Here is a 22,021-nt window from a genome sequence, read left to right as displayed (position 1 = left end):
TTGTCTTAAAAACACCAGTTCATTAATAAACCTCAAGGAGAAAGGAATCCACTATCATCATTTTGTCTGGAGCTATTTTTGACTCCAGTCCGACACAATGTTCAAAGCCCTATAAAGTGGTCTGATAAGTCATATGGAGGGGTACTTATGGATGGAAGAGTGCTTGTTGGTATTTTGTCCAAGATTTTGCTGTTTTAGGTTAACATCCTTTTCGCTTCAGTTATTTTTAATAACCAGCCTTTTAAGAAGATCAAGGAATTTTCGGTGCCTTTTAGCAATGTTCCTTCATAATAAATTATATCTTAATCAGCTGCTCATTTGTTGCATTTCTAAATTTTTATATTTGCTGTGCACAAATGGCTACTATGGTTTCTATTTACTGGTCTTCAGAAGATGATTTTTTGTAGTGTGTTCTGATTTTTTTATTCCCTGGCAGACTGATCAGATGTTCTCTAAGCCCAAGTAATTATTTTGCCTTTTGTATAGCTTTTGTGCTGGAGTCAGCGTCATGAAGATGTATAGCACAGAAACAGACCCTTTGGACCAATTCATCTGTGCCCTCCAGATATCCTAACCTAATCTGGTCCCATATGCCAGCATTTGGCCCATATCCCTCTGAACCCTTCCTATTCATGTACCCATCCAGTCGCTTTTAAAAGTTATCATTATACCAGCCTCCACCACATCCTCTGGTAGCTCATTCAATGCATGCACTACCCTTTGCTTAAAAAAGTTGCCCCTTACGTCCCTTTTTAAATTTTACAACTTTCACCCGAAATCTGTCGTCTCGGTGTGGACTCTTCTTCCCCCCCACCCAGGGAAAAGGCCTTGTCTATGAACCCTTTCTCTGTCACCCATGATTTTATAACCTCTATAAGGTTACCCCCCCCCCAATCCAGCCTCTGACGCTCCAGCGAAAACAGCCCCCCCCCAAATCCAGCCTCTGACGCTCCAGCGAAAACAGCCCCAACTTGTTCAGTCTTTCCCTGTTTTTCAAATCCTCCAACCCTGGCACCATCCTTGTAAATCTTTTCTGAACCCTTTGAAGTTTCACAACATCCTTCCAATAGGAGGGAAACCAGACTTGCACACAATATTCCAAAAGTAGTTGAATCAATGTTCTGTACAGCTACAACATGACCTCCCAATTCCTTTACTCAATGTTCTGACCAATAAAGGAAAGCATTCCAAACGCTGCCTTCACTAACCTATCTGCCTGCAACTCCCCTTTTAAGGAACTGTGAATCTGCACACCAAGGTTTCTTTGTTGAACAACATTCCCCAGGACCTTACCATTAACTATATAAGTCCTGCTGTGATTTTCCTTTCCAAAATGCTGCACCTTACATTTATGTAAATTAAACTCCACCTGACACTCCTCAGCCCATTTGGTCCATCTGATCATCCCTGATGTTGGATTTGCTATTGCTTCACTCCACCTCACCTTTAAATCTGGTGTTCATGTTTTGACAGCTGAGGGGATAGTCTAGTGAGAAAAGTCTGTGCAAAGAAGGGGCAAGTGTGCTTTTTTGCTTTATTCCCTAAAATTTCTCCTCATCTTCCCATTCCTTCCTGACATTACTGACCTGTGACTAAGTTATGGTTTTAGATATCGGATGCTCTCTTGTACTTCTCAAAAGTTGCTGCTTTTTGCTCACAAACCATGCATAACCATTCTGTAGCAGGGACCAATATATGGTGATCAAATGCTTTTTTTGCAGCATCAAATGCATTATATAAACACATTCGGTTATTGGAAGCAATGGTTTTGAAGTTGTTGAAGAGGCAGTTAGGGTGCTTTAATTGTGGTGATGTGGAATTGATGGCAGATGGAACATGAAATGTCATAGGTCATCTTTATTTGTCTTTATAATTGAAAAGAAAAGGGATGTCACTTGATCAACCATCTTCCTTTTTCAGTATGCTTTTACATGCTTTTCCTTCCCTCTTCATCTTCACTTGGTTTAGAGTCAAGCCTCATCTGGCCATTAACTTTTAGATAATTGTTTTTTGCTTCAGTTTCTCCTCTTCTGGTCATCAGATCTTTTAAGAAGCTATTTCTATCACTTCACTGTTGGCGATTTTATGTTTATAATATTGACAGTTTCCAGCTCAGTACTCCACTTGATTTGTCAGAACTGTGATAAATCCCTTTTTAAATTATATTTTGAATATTGGAGAAATAGGTTTATAATTGTTGAGGGGGGGGGGGGCAGGTTTGGATTGTACATGGCACTTGTACCTTTGTCTTAACTTTGGAAATAGTTTGAGACTTAAATTTTTTGCTACAAACTGTCATAAGTTGAACATTACATATCTGCAATAAGATTACAATATGTTAACCAATTTTTAAATTTGTCCCTTTTCTGTTGCAGAGGAAGAATGGAAGCCACAACTGATTGTGGTACCCATCCCTGTGCCAGTCTTCATACCAGTGCCTTTGCATATGTATTGTCAAAACACACCAGTGCCTTTTTCTATGCCAATCCCGGTAAGTTTCATAGCTTTTGTAACTTGTAGTACAATGAGTCTCTGATACATATTATCAAAAGTGAATAAGGCAAAGATTGCATTTTTAAGCTTGTAAAGTAGAACCATGTAAATTATGAAAAACAATTCAACTTCTATTGGTTCAACTTGTTCTAATGACTAATTTTTAATTTTACCTTTTTTTGTCAATGGGTACTTATTTTTCAGTTGCTCAATTTGTAAGTATTGGAAAGGAAGTGGAGACACTGCAGTGGATGGAATGCTGATGTTTATTTCTCTTCCAGATTTCTCCTCTCTCTTAATTTCTTTAAAGTGTTGACTGTTCTCTCAAAGCCTCAACAAGTTTCATTTTTCACTGAATAGACTCAACAGTGATGTATTGAGAATATAGGCAAAGGGTTACTGCTGTTAAAACCCATCCAGGGATTTTGGTGGAAAGTAAACATCCTTTTGAGGATTGGACCTGGCTTCTTTACGATACTGCTTACAGTGGAATTACCTGCTGATCGAATCAGATCCGTGGTTCTGTTAGTTAGACTCCCATAGCTTCAACTGGAAGGTGATGTCAGCTCTGTTAAATTCAGTCACAGATCATCATATTTTGAACGGTTTTAAAAATAAATTAAAACTGCTGTGACAACACCCATTCATAGACAAGTTTTGAGTGTTGAGAAAACATAATGTGAGTGTTTGAGACAGGGAATAAGAGGTTATTTTATGTAGTTTTGATAGTGGGAAGCAAAACTGGTTGTCAATTAAATATTTAGCTTCTGACAGGATTTTTAAGGGTTGGGGTGCAATGGGGTCTGTCTTGATTTTTGAAGAGACTGATGTTTCAGGGAATGAAGTTTGTTGGAGGCTTGGGAAGCGTGATCTAGAGCCATCATGCTGAACATACAGAAGAATGAGATTTAGGGATAAATCTAGGTGTTGGAAGCAGATTATTGGGAGAAATCAGGCAAAGCTGCAGTTTGTTGAAAACAGAAAATTATAGATATTTTTAGTAAACCTGTTCAAATGCGTTATGACACACCTCTGAAACAAGTGGGGCCACTGCATCACAAGAAACTCTTTAAAAGGAGAATCATAAGCTTGGTGGATATAGTAATGTGATTGAGTTTGTAGATGTGGAGGCTTGTTTGGAGGGTGTTGATGGGATTTACAGGAAGGAACAAAGGTCAAATGAAAATTTTACAACCTTTGCATATATGTATAATGTGGGAAAATGTGAGGCTGTTGACATTGGTACAGAAAATAAAATGCAGACTAGTACTTAAATAGAAAATGACTACAGAATTCTTAGTCAGGGATCTAGGAGTTCTAGTGCATAAATATCAAAAGGTTAATAAGCAGGTGCAACGTGCAAATAGGAAGCCATATAGGATTCTAGCTGCAGTGATTGTAGCGAGGTCAGTAAGCTGGACCTCTTAGAATGAGTTCCCTGACTAGTCCAGTCAGGGAGCCAAGTCTGACTGACATAAATAGGAGTGTCGGAAGTTCTGTTCACTCCAAACTGGCTGAGTGGAAAGACCAGTACCAAGTCCTATGCATGTGTAAACAAAATGTGGCTTGGTGACAGGATACCAGCCTCTGTGGAGTTATTTCAGTGGATGAAATGGGATTAATGATGTAACTGTACAAAAGCACCTACCAGCTGATGCTCAACTGGACTACTCATGGCACTGCAATTAGCTTTGTCACTAGAAAATGTGACGAGTGGAGCAAATGAATTACAGAATATGTTGATTGAAGTGGACACCCTCACCAGGCCGACTGAGCTTATGGAACACCAGTTGAGTGAAGACAATTGCATAGCCTCCCTCGAGACATATCCTGAACAGAGGGATTCTGGATCAGCCCACAGTAAAACCCCAAAACAAAGTCAAGCTTCGGCCAAATGGATAACATTTTCTTAAGGATCCAAGCCCAGCAAGACATTATACTTGCTGCCGGTATGTGGACTGGCGAAAGAGTCCCACTCGGCGTGAATTGAGTAAGAGAGCACTTAGGCCAGTATCCAGAAAAGTGTATGCCCTTTGTTGTGGTTCTGTTCGCCGAGCTGGGGATTTGTCTTGCAAACGTTTCGTCCCCTGTCTAGGTGACATCCTCAGTGCTTGGGAGCCTCCTGTGAAGCACTTCTGTACTGTTTCCTCTGGCATATATAGTGGCCTGTCTCTGCCGCTTCCGGTTGTCAGTTCGAGCTGTCCGCTGTAGTGGCCGGTATATTGGGTCCAGGTCGATGTGCTTATTGATTGAATCTGTGGATGAGTGCCATGCCTCTAGGAATTCCCTGGCTGTTCATTCCTAGAGGCATGGCACTCATCCACAGACTCTATCAACAAACACATCGACCTGGACCCAATATACCGGCCACTACAGCGGACAGCTCGAACTGACAACCGGAAGCGGCAGAGACAGGCCACTATAAATGCCGGAGGAAACAGCACAGAAGCGCTTCACAGGAGGCTCCCAAGCACTGAGGATGTCACCTAGACAGGGGACGAAACGTTTGCAACACAAATTCCCAGCTCGACTAACAGAACCACAACAACGAGCACCCGAACTACAAATCTTCTCCCAAACTTTGAAGTGTATGCCCTGGCAAGCCCACCCACATCTGGCTTGGAACAGTTAAATAGCTAAGCAATATCCAAATCATAACCAATCAAAAAAATGTCTGGTTAAATGGTCAGCATTTCTAATGGAGATTGATACTGGTGCAGCTGTATCAGTGATTATGAAACCGGTCTTTCACAAAATTTGCTCTGACTCCAATCTTTAACGTTTGCTTTAGATTTCCATTACACTGAGAACCTATACTGGGGGACCTTTTAAGGGTACAGTTTCGATTCTGGTCGCGTATGAGAAACTCCTGGTTCAGTTACCGCAGATTGTAGTAAAAGACTCAGGCCTTCACCTGATGGGACAGAATTGGTTGAGAAAGATGCACCTTGGCTCAGTGTTTTTTTGATTCAAAAAATGGCTGCAAGAGTGAAGTCCTAATTAAGTACCTGTAAGCTTTTCAGGAAGGTCCAGGCATTATCCAAGGAGCTAAAACCACCTTTCATGTTGACCAGGAAGGAGTGCCATGATTCAGCAAGACCTGTCCATTGCCATTTGCCTTACAGGCAAATTTAGTGGCAGAAATCAGGAGGCTAGAAAGTAAAGGAATCTTCAAACTAGTACAGTTTGTGGGATATGCAGCACCAGTTGTACTGGTTGTGAAGCCTGATGGATCAATTTGCCTTTGCAGGGACCGCTTCTTGAACCTGGATAAATCCCTTGTATACAGAGGATTGAATGTAAACTGGCAAGGGGCTATCCTTCACGAAGCTAGATATGAGCATAGGTCTTTCCTTGAATTGGTGACTAAGTTCGGAAAGTTCATATCTACCTGGCCTCCATTCTGGTACCCTTACACCTTTTATTGAGAAAGGGTCAGCCTTAGAAATGGTGTAGCTTTTAGGGAAGTGTAGAAGGAGCTGTCATCTATAGTTTATTATGATCTCAAGCGAGATCCAGTGCTGACATGTGATGCATCCCCGTATAGTAGCAGGGTACTGTTGGCTCACAGATGGCCCGATGGAGAGGAACATTTAAAGGCTTTTGCTTCCCAGACTTTAGCTGATGCAGAGCGCAAAATGTCCAGATAAGGAAGGAAGGTTTGGTGGACATTTTTGGGTGGGAGAAAGTTCCACCAGTACCTTTTTACGGATGTAAATTTGTATTGTAACATTCCTCAAGCCCATGCTAGGGCTTCTCAAAAAGGATAAAACCACAGCTTCAGGTAAAATTCTGCAGTGGGAGCTTGTAGTATGTGCACACAGTTACAAGTTGGCACACTATCTAGGAGGCCAGTAGTGCATGTGGATGCCTTGAGCTGCCTCCATCTGGCAGATAGATCACTGGTGCTGCCGCTACTGAAAGACTCTGTTCTAGTTTTAAACTTTCTGCACACTCTTCTCATCACTGCTGACAATATCAGACTGTGGATGTGAAACAAAAACAGCGTTGCTGATGGGAGAAACAAAAGGGCTATCCCAATCAAAATTGAAACTTTCTAGACCTCACTAGACCAGATCACAGAGGACAGCATTTTATTATGGGAGGAAGGAGTGGTGGTCCTCAGCAAAGGTTGTCGCCAGATTATGGCTAAACTCTGCCAGGGCCTTCTAGGGGTGTCCAGAATGAAGCTGTTGGTGAGAAATTATGTCTGGTGGCTAGGATTGGATGCAAACATAGCCACATTGATGGGTCAGTGCCTAGAGTGTCACAAATTACCAGCAGCAGCGCCCTCACATGCTTGCGGGAATGGCTGGGTAAACCCCAAACTTGGTTGCATGTCGACTATGCTGGACCTTTCATGGGCACAACATTCTTTATCATTGCGGGCGCCCACTCAAACCACATGTCGATGTACATACAGTTCATTCATCAAACAAGGGGCAAGGATAGAAAAGCACCAGGCAAGGTTTGCAATACACTGGCTCCTGGAAACATTGGTCACAGACAATGAGACTTTGTTTTCCAGCAGGGAGTTTAAGTATTTCCTAAAGTCAATTGGCATTTGGCATATGAGGACAGCTGTATACCATCCATCATCCAATGGTCTGGCAGAAAGAGCAGTCCAAACTTTGAAGTCAGGCTTAAAGAAACACTTCACTCGATGCTAAAATGTCCCAGTTTCTATTTGATTATCAAATCACCCCTCATGCTGCGACATCTGCCACATGGTTGCTTCGATGCTTGATGCCTTTACCTCCTACAGAAGAGGATTCATTTCTTCCAAGACATTACAGGGGTAAGAGGCAAGCCATGGTGCATTGCACGCTTCCCATTGCTGAGTCTGAGTTGAAGAAACTGGACCTGATGCGAAAAGGCCCCAGGAGTGGCTACAAGAAAATGAACAGATCTACATACCCAGATTTAGAGGCAGAGGTAAGGTATGGAGTGATTCTAACAAGGTCAGCCAGGTGGACCTCAGGATATGAGTTCCCTGATTGGGGCTGGTTAACCTGGTCCAATCAGGGAGCCTTGACTAACTCAGATAGCAGGAATATCAGCAGTTCTGTTCATGAGAGGAGCTGGACCAGTGTCAAGTACAATGCACATTAAATAAAGGGTGACTTGTTGAAGGGATACTGGCCTCTGTGGAGTTAATTCACCAACATTTAATATGAGAGTAATCAGTTGTACAGGGCATTGGTGAGACCACAATCTAACTACTTGATACTATTTTGGTCTCCTTATTTTAAAAAAGCTTAAGATTCATTGATGTTTCAGAAAACTTTTACGTGATTGATATCTGGAGGAAATGAGCTGTCTTCTTAAAATTGGAGTCTTCCTTTGATGAGCGATGACAGGAATTCTTTTCTCTGAGGATTGTACAACTTCGGAACTCTGTCTCTGAATGAGGTTATTGAATACTTTTGAGGTGGAGGGAGGTAGATTCAACCAGGGGAATCCGAGGTTCGCAGGGATAGGTAGGCATGTGTAATTTGGAGTGTAAACAAATCAGCCATGATCTTACTGAATGGTGGAATGGGCCTCAACAGCTGACTGACCTTCTACTTCTAGTTGATATTTTCATATGTGCAGAGGTTTTTGTTCATTAAACTTGAAATGTTTTACATTTTGTAACAAACTATCATGTGATTTTCAAAATAGGTCCCTATTCCGATGTTCCTTCCTACTACTTTAGACAGTGCTGATAAGATAGTGGAGGCAATAGAGGAACTGAAGGTCAAAATTCCTTCAAACCCATTTGAAGCTGATATACTCGCCATGGCTGAGATGATAGCAGAGGCTGAGGAAATGGAGAAAGCTTCATCAGATCTTTGTGGCAAGTTTAATTCAATTCTGTTCATTTCTCTTTCAAAATTTTTCTTGCATCTGTTCTGATGAAAAATGGATCCTAAATACACTAACTGTTGGAAATTTTTTCTCTATTGCTATAAAATATACCTCTTTACCTGATTTTTCCTTAGTTTCAAAGTAAACCTCTGAAATAATGAGTGAGTAGATGGATTAGGTTCTGATTTCAACTTCATACCACTGAGAAGAAACCGTACAAGTAATGTTAGGGGCTGAGGACAAATGTGCAGTCAGTGTTGATATTGAGAAATCTGAAAGATTGAGGTGGGTCAGGGAACTGTCAGGCTTGCTGTGTGAGAAAAGTTTTGCTTTGTTGCATTGTAACTGCCTTTTTCTTCTATAGCTTTGTGGTGGAATAAGTTAAACTCATTTTGAGCTACATTTATTTCTTTGGGAAAAAGACAGTGTTGGGATAAATAAAATTGCGAAACATACATTAAAAAAATTGAAATTCATTCAAAGTGAACAGTTCAAAGACTCAGAGGGCTGGAGAAATGTGATGACAATTTCCAAAAACTGCCGACAAGTTTGAGAATAAGTCCCATCTTAGTTGGACACTACTGATTTCTATATTGTAGAATGGGTACAGGACACCACTTGAAAAAGTGCAAAGAGGGTTTATAAAATTGATACCACAATTGAGGTTATAATTGTCATCAAGAAAAAATAGAAGGAGAAGGCTGAGAGGGCGACTTAGCAAAAGTTTTAAAAATACCAATGTTTGAGATTTAGAAGTCTTCTGTTTGCTGACCCACAAAATGTTCTACAGTTCTTTTAGCAAGATGAACATGGACTATGTTTGTAGTTCAATAAGTGATTAGAAAAGCACAGCAGTACAAAGGAGCATTAGCGGCAAATAATACTCAGTTTTGTTTTCATATTTTTGGCAATATTTTATTGTTACCTTCTAGTGAACAATAAAAGTTTGTGCTTCTCTTTGAATCAAACCGTAAGATCTTTAAATTCAAACTTTATAATTTCATGCAAAATAGTTTTTTCAGCAATGCACTAATGCACTCCTTGCAGCATTTCCTTGGTTTTAGTCAATATTGTGTACTGTCCAGAAGTATAGCTAGTTTTATTCTAAAATGTCCCAGGAGGGAAGCATAGAACTGGAACCAGGTTTTTTTTAACACTTCTTAAGATATTTTAGATTATTTTAAAGAGCCTCTTCAGACATAATATGATATACTGCTGGAGCAGGTGGGATTTAGGCTCAGAGGTAGCGATGCTACCACTGTGCTACAGGACCCTTGATTTGAACCAAGGTTGCTGCATCTATTATCCAGCATACTAGCCACTATATGATCATGACGAGCCACTCAGGACCCTATAATCTATTTTTTTAACTTAGCGACACATTGCAAACCCTCCAAACCCCATATCATCCATTTCAGCCGTACATATTTATAGGACCCGAAGTGAAATCCTAATAATTGCCTCTTTGTAGATGTTTGCAAGCAATTTAACACAATTTATTTCAAATTATTACTGATAATTTTATTCCAGATCTTCTGATCTGACTTGGATATGTTAACAACTGAGCCAATCTGACAGCTAATGTGATTTTTCCTTTTAAGTAATATGCCATTGTCAGTGTGGATAAGTAGTTGGATTTGTTTTCAATTTTTTTCACCTGATATTTTAAAGGTAGTTATCTTTTTATATGCTATTTGCTATAATTATTTCTACCTTGTTTGTTCAGATCTTGCTAGCAATCCAAGTGCCGATGGCCTCCTGGAAGACTGTGACTTATTTGGACCTGCCAGGGATGACGTCTTGGCCATGGCAGTTAAGATGGCTAATGTCTTAGATGAACCAGGGCAGGATTTGGAAGCTGACTTCCCCAAAAGTAAGTCAATATTGCAATTGTAACTTCCCAATGCAAATTTGAAAATGTTGCTTATTTGATGTAAAAGCACAAGCAGAGTTCAGGAACTTTTTTGCAGCTTGTTCCCATTTCATGGACTTTTGATTTCATAGTTTTATGAACCATAAGATAACACTTTATTGGGATTCACGGACATGCAAATCAAAAAGCTGTTGTGAAGTGTGGTGTTTTCTTGCTTGTTGTGTAGATATGTGAGAAGAAAAGTCGATCAGTAATCTCAGCAGCTGCCTTCTACATAAGATAACTATTCAGACTACAGAAATGGTTCTGTTGCCTTTACTAGTGCCAAAGTAGCTAAACAAACAAGTTTAAACAGTGGGTATAAAAATTCAACAGTCAACTGACACTTGGCTATTTTGTAAGCGCATGGCAGTCAATTCATTGAGAAATTTGTTTACCTTACAGGTGATCTGATTAAATGGCCTTTACTATATTGAGTTCATTCTTAATAATTGAAAGAATTGTATTACCATCAGGAAACAAAAAAAAAGATAATTTTCATGTTTTCTCAATTTTATTATAGAACATTTTTGGGGCATATTAGATTAATTTTCACTTTCAGATATGTTTTTATAATTACCTTTTATTTACTTTATATTTCAGCCCCATTGGAACTTAACTCTGGTGTTGACTTCCTATTTGATTGTGGGATCGTGACAACAGATGAAGAACAGCCAGAATCTGAAATCCCACGAGCAGTCAGAAGGGTGGGTTTGTGTGTCTTTTTGCTACAGCCATGTGACTTTCAAAACTCAGCTGAGCTAAATTGTAGTTCCGTCCATTTAAAAACTAATTCTAAATTGTTGAGCTGTAACAAGAACATCTGCCATTGTTGAAAAGCCCCACAGCCACTGGAATTTGTTTGATAAATGTCAATATAGAACTAAAATATACAAACTGAGAATACTTTGTAATTATAAATGCATCAGTCAGGGAGGAAGAAAATATGAGAATGCCACTGCTGTTGGCATGTTGATCCCAACTAGAAACTAGGTGTAAGTAAACATGCTATGAGGTCAAAATTAAATTTGACCTGGACTTTGCTCACTTAACAAATAGATCAGTGCCACTCACTGTTTTCATTCATATAGCAAGTGTTACCACTTGGCCAAGATACTGAAGGGGAACTGAAAGTTGTGAAATTGTTATTGTTTTTTTCTTGAAGCTGTTTTAAGTTGGTCTCTTTTTCATTTTTAATTTCAAATATAAAAGGAAGTTTAGATTTTGAGAATGGAATGTAGTAAAATATGACAATTCCAAAGTTTTAGGGGGAATATTACAAGACTTCTCACTTCATCATAAAGGACTGCATTTTGGTGTTGATTTTTTGCTTTTTGTCTTGCAGGGTCAGAAGCGGCTAATGCTTTCAGAAAGTTGTTCACGTGATTCTCTTGCTAGCCAACAGTGCTGTACTGGATTAAATTACTCGTATGGCGTAAATGCTTGGAAGTCCTGGCTCCAGGCTAAGTATGCCAGTGGCGATACCAGTAAAAGTGAAGAGCTCAGGTTTGGACGTAAGTTTTTGTTATGTTTCCTTTTGATGAGTGTATTAAATACCTTTTCTTCCCCATCTCTGCTTGTAGTCTGCTTAAGGCAAGAAAACCACTGACCAAAACCCTATAACCACACCTCTGCTTCTGTATTGCAGGAAAACAGTCCCAGACTAACTATCAGTTTTTAAAAAAAATAAAATCCACCTATTCTAAAGTAAATATCAGCCAGAGTGCAAAATGGCCTCTATTATAGTGCTAGTCGGGATTGAATTAGAAGAATGGAATGGCACAAGAAAGCTTGTGATGAATGAAATAATGTTGCAGATACAGTGATGAACAATTTCCCAGTGTTTCTGTGCTTGCTTTTGCAGTTAATCTGGGAGTGATTGCTGATGTTTGATATAGAAAATGAGACCAGTGTGTGTTGCGTTGACAATTTTTTCTTTAAATCATCAGAGAAAATAACGTTACGCGCTATTGGGTGCAAAAACGTCCACTATTAAACACTTAAGTTTTAGTTTAAAAATAATGAACCAATCGTAACTGTACAGAATGTTTAGGTTTGTTTGGTGTTCATTTGATCCAGCAGGGTATGTTTACTTAAAATTGCAGTGCTTGTGTTATCCCTCATAGCCTAAGAAACTGGGATGTGCATAACATCTTGAAACATCCAACAGAATTTACTATAGTTCATTTAATGTTATATTCTTGGACGCATTCATGTCTAGGCTAGCATTCATCTGTTTAGTTAGAACAAGTAGTATACTTCCTCAGCACATACTTCAAGTGGTCCAAGTTAAGGTGTAGCCTGAGACTACTCTCCCACCCCCCCACCTCAGGTCACATGCTGTAACAGTGATGTTATCATGAGTTTGTTTCTTAATCGTATACTGTATGCTAACAAATCCAATACGTTGAACAGCTTATTCATATTTTCTATCATGGTTCATAAATTAGCAATAAACACTTGAAGTAGTAGTAGGCTCCCATTAACATGTCACCCATGGTTCTTGCTTTAAGAACATAACAAATATGTATGAAATAAGCCATCTATTTAAGTATGTTTGAAGAATAGAAGTTTAGTGGTATGTAATCCCTTTTTTTGTTCAGTTTCAGGTAGTTGTTCGGGTAGTGAAAAATGCTTCTGCAACGTGAACTGACTAGTACATTATGCACCTGAAAGGGAAAACACGCTGTTCCATTCACACACTACCTTGAGCTTCTTAGTTGAGAAACTGAGAGGATCCAGGAGACGTGCCTTTTATTGCAGAGTGGCCAGACTCTGCCCTTGTAGCTACCATTTTCATATGGCTGTTTGTATTTTTAAAAAACTGATAGATATTTCATTATCGACAATCGATTGTTTTAGTCACTTCTTTAAGTTGCCTAATCCTCTAATGTTGAAGTGAGCTCGAGGTGAGTTTTGGTTTGAATTGTGATCCGTTTTAATTGACAGGTGAACAACCCACAGCAGAGAGATTTGAGAGTTACTCAATTCAACTGGTAAACAATGAAATTTAGCTGAGATATTTCATAACTGGCAGTTGGTGCTTTTGAAAAGAGCCATTGCGTACATGCTAATCGAAGAAGCTTGATTCCAGTTTCCTTTTGCAATTCTTGAAATTCTAACATACATTTTGAGCTGGGAATAAATGGTGATTTGACAGCAGCTTGAGTTTTGAAAATCCATGCATTTTCTATGAAAATTATATCCTTATTATTTTGATGCAATTGCCAGTAAGAATTCAAAAACTTGCTTCATGGTTAGAAATGGGGGATTATCATCTTAACAACTTTATTAAAAATATATGCTTTTGTTCTTCCCTATTAGCTAAACCGATGAGGATCAAAGAGGATATTTTATCCTGCACTGCTGCAGAACTAAACTACGGGCTGGCTCAATTTGTTAAAGAAGTGCAGAGGCCCAATGGGGAGCGTTACGAGCCGGATAGTGTTTACTACTTGTGTCTCGGAATTCAACAGGTTTGTTTATAAATTCACATTTCTTTGAGCTGTTGGTATGTGTATTCAGAAATGGCAGAATGCCAGCTTTTTCTTACACACAACCTTTTAAAGGCAGTCACTGGCCTAAGTCCTGTAATTTTGTGGTTGGAAGAAGCAAAGGAATTTAGATTCACTTTTGTGCTGTGAAGAAATGAAGGGAACTTAAAAAAGCATGTTCCTGAAGGCATCAGGACAAGTTAGTAAGATGGTCAAGGAGGCATATTTATTGACCTCAGCCTAGATATGAATGGAAAATTATGTTCCCATTGTGGAAAGCCCAACTAGAATTTAGAATCCCTACTGTGCACAGAGGCCATTCGGCCCATTGAGTCCACACCGACCCTCCTGAAGAATGTCCTACCCAGCCCCTTGCCCTAACCCCACAGCCCCACATTTACCATGGCTAATCCACCTAGCCTACACATTCCTACATATCATGGGACAATTTAACATAGTCAATCCACCTCACCTGCGCATGATATCTGTGGGAGGAAACCAGAACACCCGTGCTGCCAAACCTCAGTGGTTTGGACTGCTGTCATGCAACATCAGGGATCTGGGTTCAATTCTACTCTTGGGTGACTGTCAGTGTGAAAATGTGTGGCTGTATGGGTTACTGCTGTGTCTTCCCATTTCCTCCCACAGCCTAGCCTAGAATAGAAAATGTTTCTTTGTGAGTAAAGATTGGACATGCTGGGCTTAACTTCTTTGGTAGAGAGAAGACAGAATAAGGCTTAAATGCTGTTTATGTAATTATGAGAAGTTGAGGTAGCATGGACTTATTTCTGTTCATATTTATGGACAAATAACCAGGCTGCACAGAATTAAAAGAATTGACAAAGGGTTTCACAAGGACTTGTCAGTCTACTTGGCAGTGCAACTAATGCTGGGAAGTGACATTAAACTGAATACGTTTTAGTCAGTTGCGACATGCTAGGCTACATGGTCACTTCCAGTGCTATGAAACTGATTTTTGTGTTAATTAATCTGTATAAGTAATATGCTCTCAATTGGTCAGAAGAACTGTGAATTGAGTGCAGTGTTTACTCAGTTTTTCCAGTGAACTTACTCAAGATTATTTCAGGCAAAGAGGCTATTCAGTGTAACTGCATCTACAATAATAAAGATCCTATAGTCTTTACATTACAACATTTAGCCTTAACTCAAGAGAATGTGGTTGTGGCTGATAACACTGGAGGTACAGCGAGTTGGCTACTGCAAGTCAATACACCTTATATCCCACCTCAGGAGCTTAAAGCCCATGCTCTACATAGAGTTCACCAGCTTCAAATCTCCCCAGCCACAACCTCATCTCATGTCTAGCCCTCCTTCTCCTCCCCAACTCCTTGACCTGACCTAACTTGTCCATCTTCCTTCTCACCTATCTGCTCCAACCTTCCCACTGACCAATCACTTTAACCCCCTATCTGAATCCACCGTCACCATCCCAACTACCTTCCCCACCCCACAGTCCTGATGTAGAGTCCTGACCCGAAATGTTGACTTTCCTGCTCCTCCGGTGCTGTCTTACGTACTGTGCTGTTCCAGCTGTACATTGTATCAACACGGACTTCCAGCATCCATCTCCTAACTACTACAGGTGATTGTTGTTAGACAATTAAAGTCCAGTTTAAAAAAAAATGATGAATGGCAGAAATGAATTGAGTGAGTAACAATGTTTTTGCTAATCGAGGGTAGGAAAGGGATCATGACAGTAATTCAGAGTGCTTTGTTGGTAAGTGAAATGGCCATCAGTCCTTTAATAATCCTTTCTCCATCAAAAAATATGTAACACAATATTCTTTGATGCTTAAAAATTAAAATAACACAGATTTTCGCGAAGTGTCTGACTATGCTGTGCACATTTTTAAGGGAAGAATGGTTAACTCCGTGGTAATAATGGAGGGGTGTTTGGCTTATTACTGGAATATTTGTATGCAGATTGAAATGTCCTGATTCAAGTCTTAGTACCCAGTCATGGTTCATTTTCTAAAATAAAATCAGTTATTTACTTCATTGATTTTCAGTGTTTTCATAAAGGAAATGTGGGAAGTGTTTTTCCCTGTTGTAATACTAATTTGAAACCTTTTTTAGATCGACTTTTTTGCTTTTCTCATTCTGCTTTTTGGTCTTTCTCCACTGGAGGGAGCAAGTGCCCACTTGCTGGTGCAAGCTTAATCAAATGTAATTTAAATTGAACAGTCATGAGTTTATAACTTGGGCACTTGAGCCAAAAAGGAGATTAATAAAGTTTTTATCCCACAATAGAAGGGTGACTATGTTACAAATATGAGCCTTGATGCATTGCTTTTTTTTAGAATGTTTTTCACATAACTTGCTCCCTTTTCAGTGGAACGTAAATAGGTATTACTGCAACACTTCCTTTAGCTTTTGCAGAGGCATCTATTAACTTGTACTCCAGTAGATTAGATTAGATTCCCTACAGTATGGAAACAGGCCCTTTGGCTCAACAAGTCCACACCGACCCTCCGAAGAGTAACCCACCCAGACCCATTCCCCCTCCCTATATATACCCCTCACTAATATATACACGCCTAACACTATGGGCTATTTGGCAAGGCCAATTCACCTGACCTATACATCTTTGGACTGTGGGAGGAAACCGGAGCACCCGGAGGAAACCCATGCAGACAATGGGAGAATGTGCAAACTCCGCACAGCAGTTGCCTGAGGCGGGAATCGAACCCAGGCTCCTGGCGCTGTGAGGCAGCAGTGCTAACCACTGAGCAGTAATTTTGTAGTTTGAAAATTTGGACCAGTGACATTTTAGTAGATGGCTGAATGACCACAAGTGTTTTAAGATTGAGATTGACAGATGTGTGGACCATGAGAACACTTGAGTTAGTGTAAGTGCTTGTCTTACCCAAGCTTAGATTTCAAGTATTCCTCTGCCCCAATATCACAACAGGACAGAACAATGGTTACATAAATGAATACATCTCGAAGTGCAGAGTCTTTGAGTCTGCTCACTTAATCTTTCAGTGCTGGGTATTTATGAAAACTGCATTTGAAAAAAATCCTTTTAATCTTTGCAATTGGTTCTTAATACCTCTCCAAGAAATAGTAAGTTGAATACCACTTTCTCGGGACAAGTGAACACAAAATGGTAGAAAACTGACATATGTATGCTGTGGTGTAAAGGTTTGCTAACCAGCTAATTGTCAGCTGTGGATTGGTGGATTTATGGTATTATTTATTCTTTTTGTAGGGTTGCTGGCTAGAATTTATTGTCTGTCCTTGGTGACCAGGTGGTGGTGAGCTAAGTTCTTGAACTGCTGCAGTCCACCTGCTGTGGGTTGACCCAAAAAGCCATTAGGAATGGCAATATATTCCCAAGTCAAGATGGTAAGTGGCTTGGAGAGGAACTTAAACCATATATCTGCTGCCCTTGTCCTACGAGATGGAAGTGGTCATAGGTTTGGAAGATGCTGTCTGAGGATCTTTAGTGAATTTCTGCAATGCATCTTGTGCATCGGTGGTGGATGGAGTGGATGCCTGTGGACGTAATGCCAATCAAGCAATTTGTCCTGGATGATGTCAAGCTTCTTGAGTGTTGTTGGGACTGTACTCATCCAGGCAAGTGGGGAGTATTCCATCACACTCCTGGCTTGTGCCTGTAAATGGTGAACAGGTTTTGGGGAGTCAGGAGGTGATTTACTCGCTGCAGTATTCCTAGCCTTTGGCCTGCTGTGGTAGTCACTGCCTTTATGCGGTGAATCCAGTTGAGTTTCTAATCGGTGATAATTCCCAGGATGATAGTGGGGGATTCAGTGGTGTTAACCCCATTAAATGTCAAGGAGTGGTTGGTTAGGTTGTCTCCTGTTGGTAGTGGTCATAGCCTGGCATTTGTGTGGTGCATCTGTTACTTGCCACTTGTCAGCCTGAGCATGGATATTGTCCAGATCTTGTATTCGGACACTGACTGCTTCAGTATCTGAGGAGTTGTGAATGGTGCTGAACATTGTGTAATCATTGACGGACAACCCCACTTCTGACCTTAAGATTTCATTGTCATGGTGAAGGTCATTGGTGAAACAGCTGAAGATGGTTGGGCCGAGGACACTACCCTGACGAACTCCTACAGAGATATTCTGGAACTGATATGATCAACCACCAGCAATCTCCACCAGCTTCCTTTGTGTCGGGTCTGACTGTAACCACCAGAGAGTTTGCCCGCTGATAACCCATTGATTCCAGTTTTGACAGGGCTCCGTAATGACACATTCAGTCAAATGCAACCTTGATGTTAAGAGCTGTCACTCATCTCTGGAATTCAGCTCTTTTATTTATGTTTGAACCAATGATGTAATGAAGTCAGGAGCTGAGTGGCCCTGGCAAAACCCAAACTGGGCATCACTGAGCAGGTTATTGCTGAGCAGGTACTGCTTGATAGAACGATTGGTGACACCTTTCATCGCATTACTGATAAGAGTAGACTAATGGGGTGGTAATTGGCCGGGTTGGATTTGTCCTGCTTTTTATGTACAGGACATACTTGTTCAATTTTCCACATTGTCAGGTCAATACTGCAACTGCTTGGCTAAGTGAGTGGCAAGTCCTGGAGGACAAGTCTTCATAAGTCTTGCAGCAATGTTGTCAGGGCCTATAGCCTGTGCAGTATTTAGCCTCGCTATCACATGGAGTGAATCGAATCGAATGAAGATTTGTAATGCTGGAGAAGGCGAAGGTGATCATCCACTTGGCATTTCTAGCTGCAGATTGGTGCAAAAACTTCAGCCTTGTCTTGAATGCTTGTGTTGGGCTCTTCCATTATTGAGGATAGGGATATTTGTGGAGCCACTGCTTCCAGTGAGTTATTTAATCATTCACTATCATTTATAGTGTGGCAGGACTGCAGAGCTTAGATCTAATCTGTTGTTTGTAGGATCACTTAGCCCTGTCCATCACTTGCTGCTTATGTTGTTTGGCATACATGTAGTCTTGTTTGGTGGCTCCACCAGGTTGACACCTCATTTTTTAGGTTTGACTGCTGTTCCTGGCATGCCGTCCTGCACTCTCCACTGAACCAGAGTTGATCCCCTGACTTGATGGTAATGGTTAAAAGGAGCATGTGCTGGGCCATGAGGTTGCAGATTGTGCTGAAGTACAGTTCTGCTGCTGTTGATGGCTCACAGTGCCTTATGGATACTCAGTTGTGAGTTGCTGGATCTGTTCGCAGTCTGTCCCATTAAGCACGGTGACAGGACCATAAAACAGGATGGAGATTATTCTTATTGTGAAGGTGGGACTTGGTCTCCACAAGGACTGCGCAGTAGTTGTTCTTCCAGATACAGTCATGAACAGATGCATCTGCAGCTGGCAGATTGGTAAGGATGAGGTCAAGTATGTTTTTCTCTTTTGTTGGTTCCCTCACGACCTGCTGCAGACCCAGTCTAGCAGTTATGTCCTTTAGGACCCGACCAGCTCCATCAGTAGTATCGCTACCAAGTCACTCTTGGTGGTGGGCATTGAAATCCTCCACCCAGAGTACATTTTGTGCCCTTGCCATCCTCAGTGCTTCCTCCAAGTGTTGTCCAACATGGAGGAGTACTGATTCATCAGCTGAGGGAAGACAGTACGGGGTAGTCAGCAGGAGATTTTCTGGCTCTTGTTTAATCTGAAGCCATGAGACTTCATGGGTTCCTGAGTCAACGTTGAGGACCCCCATAGCAACTGCCTCTCGACTATATACCAGTGTGCTGCCACCTCTGCTGGAGTCTGCTCTGCCGGTGAGACAGGACCTATCCAGGAATAGTGATAGTGGTGTATGATTCCATGTGTATGACTATGTCAGGCTGTTGCTTGACTAGTCTGTGGGATAGGTCTCCCAATTTTGCCACTAGTCCCCAGGTGTTAGTGAGGGGGAGCCTGCAGTGTCGACAGGGCTGTTTCTGCCATTGTCTTTTCCAGTGCCTAAATCAATGCCTGGTGCTCCGTCTGGTTTCGTTTCTTTTGAGACTTTGTAGCGAATGGTATGACTGCATGGCTTGCTAAGCCATTCAAGGGGCAATTGAGTGTCAACCACATTGCTGTAGGTCTGGAGTCTTATGCCGGCCAGACCAAGTGAGGATAGCAGATTTTGTTTCCTGAAGGAAATAAAAAATATGATCCAAGAACATTTGCTAATAAATCAGTTAAAGCTTTTGTGAAGTTTGTGTTTCTGATGTGAACGGTTATCAGATGTTTTTGATCTTTAACCAATCACGGTCTTGATTGTGCTCAAAAAATATTGTATCCAAACTTGACTTTAAAAGTCTGTAAATTATTTAGCCCAGTTATGATTTCTGACTGTGATCACGTCTGGCGATACTTGAACTGGCATTCTTCGAGGCTGGAGGCAGTGGCCTCAGCCTTTGTTCTTGCTGGATTGCGACTGAGGTGGTGTGTGCAGTACGATCAGTGGTCTTCGTGGCACTTCAAAGTACATAATACCCAGCCTGTGAGTAACATTGCCAAAGTCCTGAAATCTGGTTTCCAAACACTTTCTCGAGCAATCGCCCTCTGATGAAATGGTGAAGGTCTCGGCAGTGTGAAGAGGCACTGCCAATGTCAGGCATGTAGTGGTATCCAAGGGAAAATGCTAAAAATGCAGTAACTTTTAAAATGAAATATAATATAAATCAGAGGGAATCTAACCAGTTTCATTGAGAAAGAAATAAGATGCACATTCTGGAAATTCACAACAGTTCTGTTAAATTATTATTTTATTTTTGAGTATTGACGAATCTGCAGCTTGCTTTCCTGTATTTGTATTCGGTGCATGTTTTTCTCCCAAAACCCGACAGTGCACATGATGTGCATTTTCTCTGCCTTGACAAATGCTGTGCGCTATTAAAATGTGCAGAACACATGACTGCATTTTCCTTTACAAATACTTTCTTGTGGGAAGGAGTTTCTGATTCTCACCAAAAGGAAACATCGCCAGCTCTTAGGTCAGGTGAGGTCAAGCCTTTGTTTTTCTCTTCTGAATGCAGCTGTTATTTTGGAATTGTAAGCAATTTTATTCAGAAAAAAGGGGTGAAAATTTCTAAAACAAATCAGAGCTCAGACTACTTATTGTTGAGATTTATGTACAAATACTTGACAAGCCTAAAGCATTGATAAATTGCAATTTTTAACATTGTTGGCACTTCAGTGCTTCCTATCCAAAGCAACTCAGTTTATCATCAGAGAAAAAAAAAGTTAATTGAACTTTTGTTTGTTAGTTCATGAAAGTCTGTCCCGGTGGCCATTATATATTTTCAATTTTGTGTCTGGTGTGGAAAGAGCTTGGCTAACCTTTAAATTTAGACTTGTTAATGATAGCAGCCAGAGATATTCACAAATGGGTATCTGATTTAAATTTTGTTGTGGCTATTAAGGTTACATGATGTATACCTATAAAGCTTGCAAAAACAAAAGCTTGGATGTCTTTGAGTTGGATTTTACTGTGTTGTCAATACTGCTGGATGAGCTGCATTTTTTTTTTATTCCATTTAATTTGAGAGAACTGAAACCGTTGTCTTTTGACCCCATCATAAACTCTACTGTCACCACTGTCTCCATCTCCTTTCCTGCTATTTGTCTCAGTTGGGACTGAACTGGGGGGTTCAATCTGACAACATTATTTATCCAGAGCTGCCTCAACCCTATATACCCATTGTCACAGTAACTGCCTGCTTCCAGTTTCACCCACATAAGCCCATCTCTAAATCCAGTAATTGGTTTGCCAGTGCAGCACTAGGTCAGTGCATTGTGTCTGATGGCACTGAACCATACAGACTGGAAGGATCCACTTGCAGTTGAGTCAACTGGCCATAGCTAATGCTTCCGTTTTTATTTGGTTACTCACTTGCCTTTTAAGTTTGAAAGAACAGTCAAGGTGTTATGATCTCAACTGAGCATATAAGCAAGAATTATGGTTTAACAAGTTTGAATTCACCATTTAACCCTGCAGAGAGTGTCATTTTCTGAGGCATAGTTGACCTCATTGCAAAAGCTCAAACTTGAGCTGTCTTTTAGGCAATTCTGAAATTAACTTTTCCAAATCCTTGCAGCTTATTGGTGCCAGGCAATAAAAAGTACTGGTAAATTTCTTATTGCTAATCGATATGGGATTTCTCTGCCGCATTATTATCTTAACTTGCAACTGGGATCAATGGGAATAATCTCAACTACCAGTGCAGGAATGACTGTCAAAGTCACATTAATGTTTCAAGTCTGTCTCCCAGTCGTGGGATCAGATTGAGACTGTTCAGACGTTCTTGAT

The 22,021-nt window shown here is 40.6% G+C and overlaps 1 protein-coding gene across 4 annotated transcripts in view; it reads left to right on the top strand.

Moving 5' to 3' along the window:
* The window catches only part of LOC140495980 (zinc finger MYM-type protein 3-like), a 141,481-nt gene that overhangs the window by 99,197 nt on the left and 20,263 nt on the right, over positions 1–22,021 (top strand). For all 4 annotated transcript variants that reach the window (XM_072595358.1, XM_072595359.1, XM_072595355.1 and 1 more), the window contains 6 exons: positions 2,376–2,491; positions 8,158–8,332; positions 10,070–10,216; positions 10,859–10,962; positions 11,601–11,769; positions 13,580–13,731. In XM_072595358.1, coding sequence (XP_072451459.1) covers positions 2,376–2,491; positions 8,158–8,332; positions 10,070–10,216; positions 10,859–10,962; positions 11,601–11,769; positions 13,580–13,731 — 863 coding nt within the window. The remainder of the gene's footprint in view (positions 1–2,375; positions 2,492–8,157; positions 8,333–10,069; positions 10,217–10,858; positions 10,963–11,600; positions 11,770–13,579; positions 13,732–22,021) is intronic.

Source organism: Chiloscyllium punctatum, chromosome 25 (genome assembly GCF_047496795.1).
Source record: "Chiloscyllium punctatum isolate Juve2018m chromosome 25, sChiPun1.3, whole genome shotgun sequence".
Taxonomy (NCBI): domain Eukaryota; kingdom Metazoa; phylum Chordata; class Chondrichthyes; order Orectolobiformes; family Hemiscylliidae; genus Chiloscyllium; species Chiloscyllium punctatum.
Note: the sequence above shows the minus strand (reverse complement) of the source record. Positions and strands in the feature narration are given on the sequence as shown.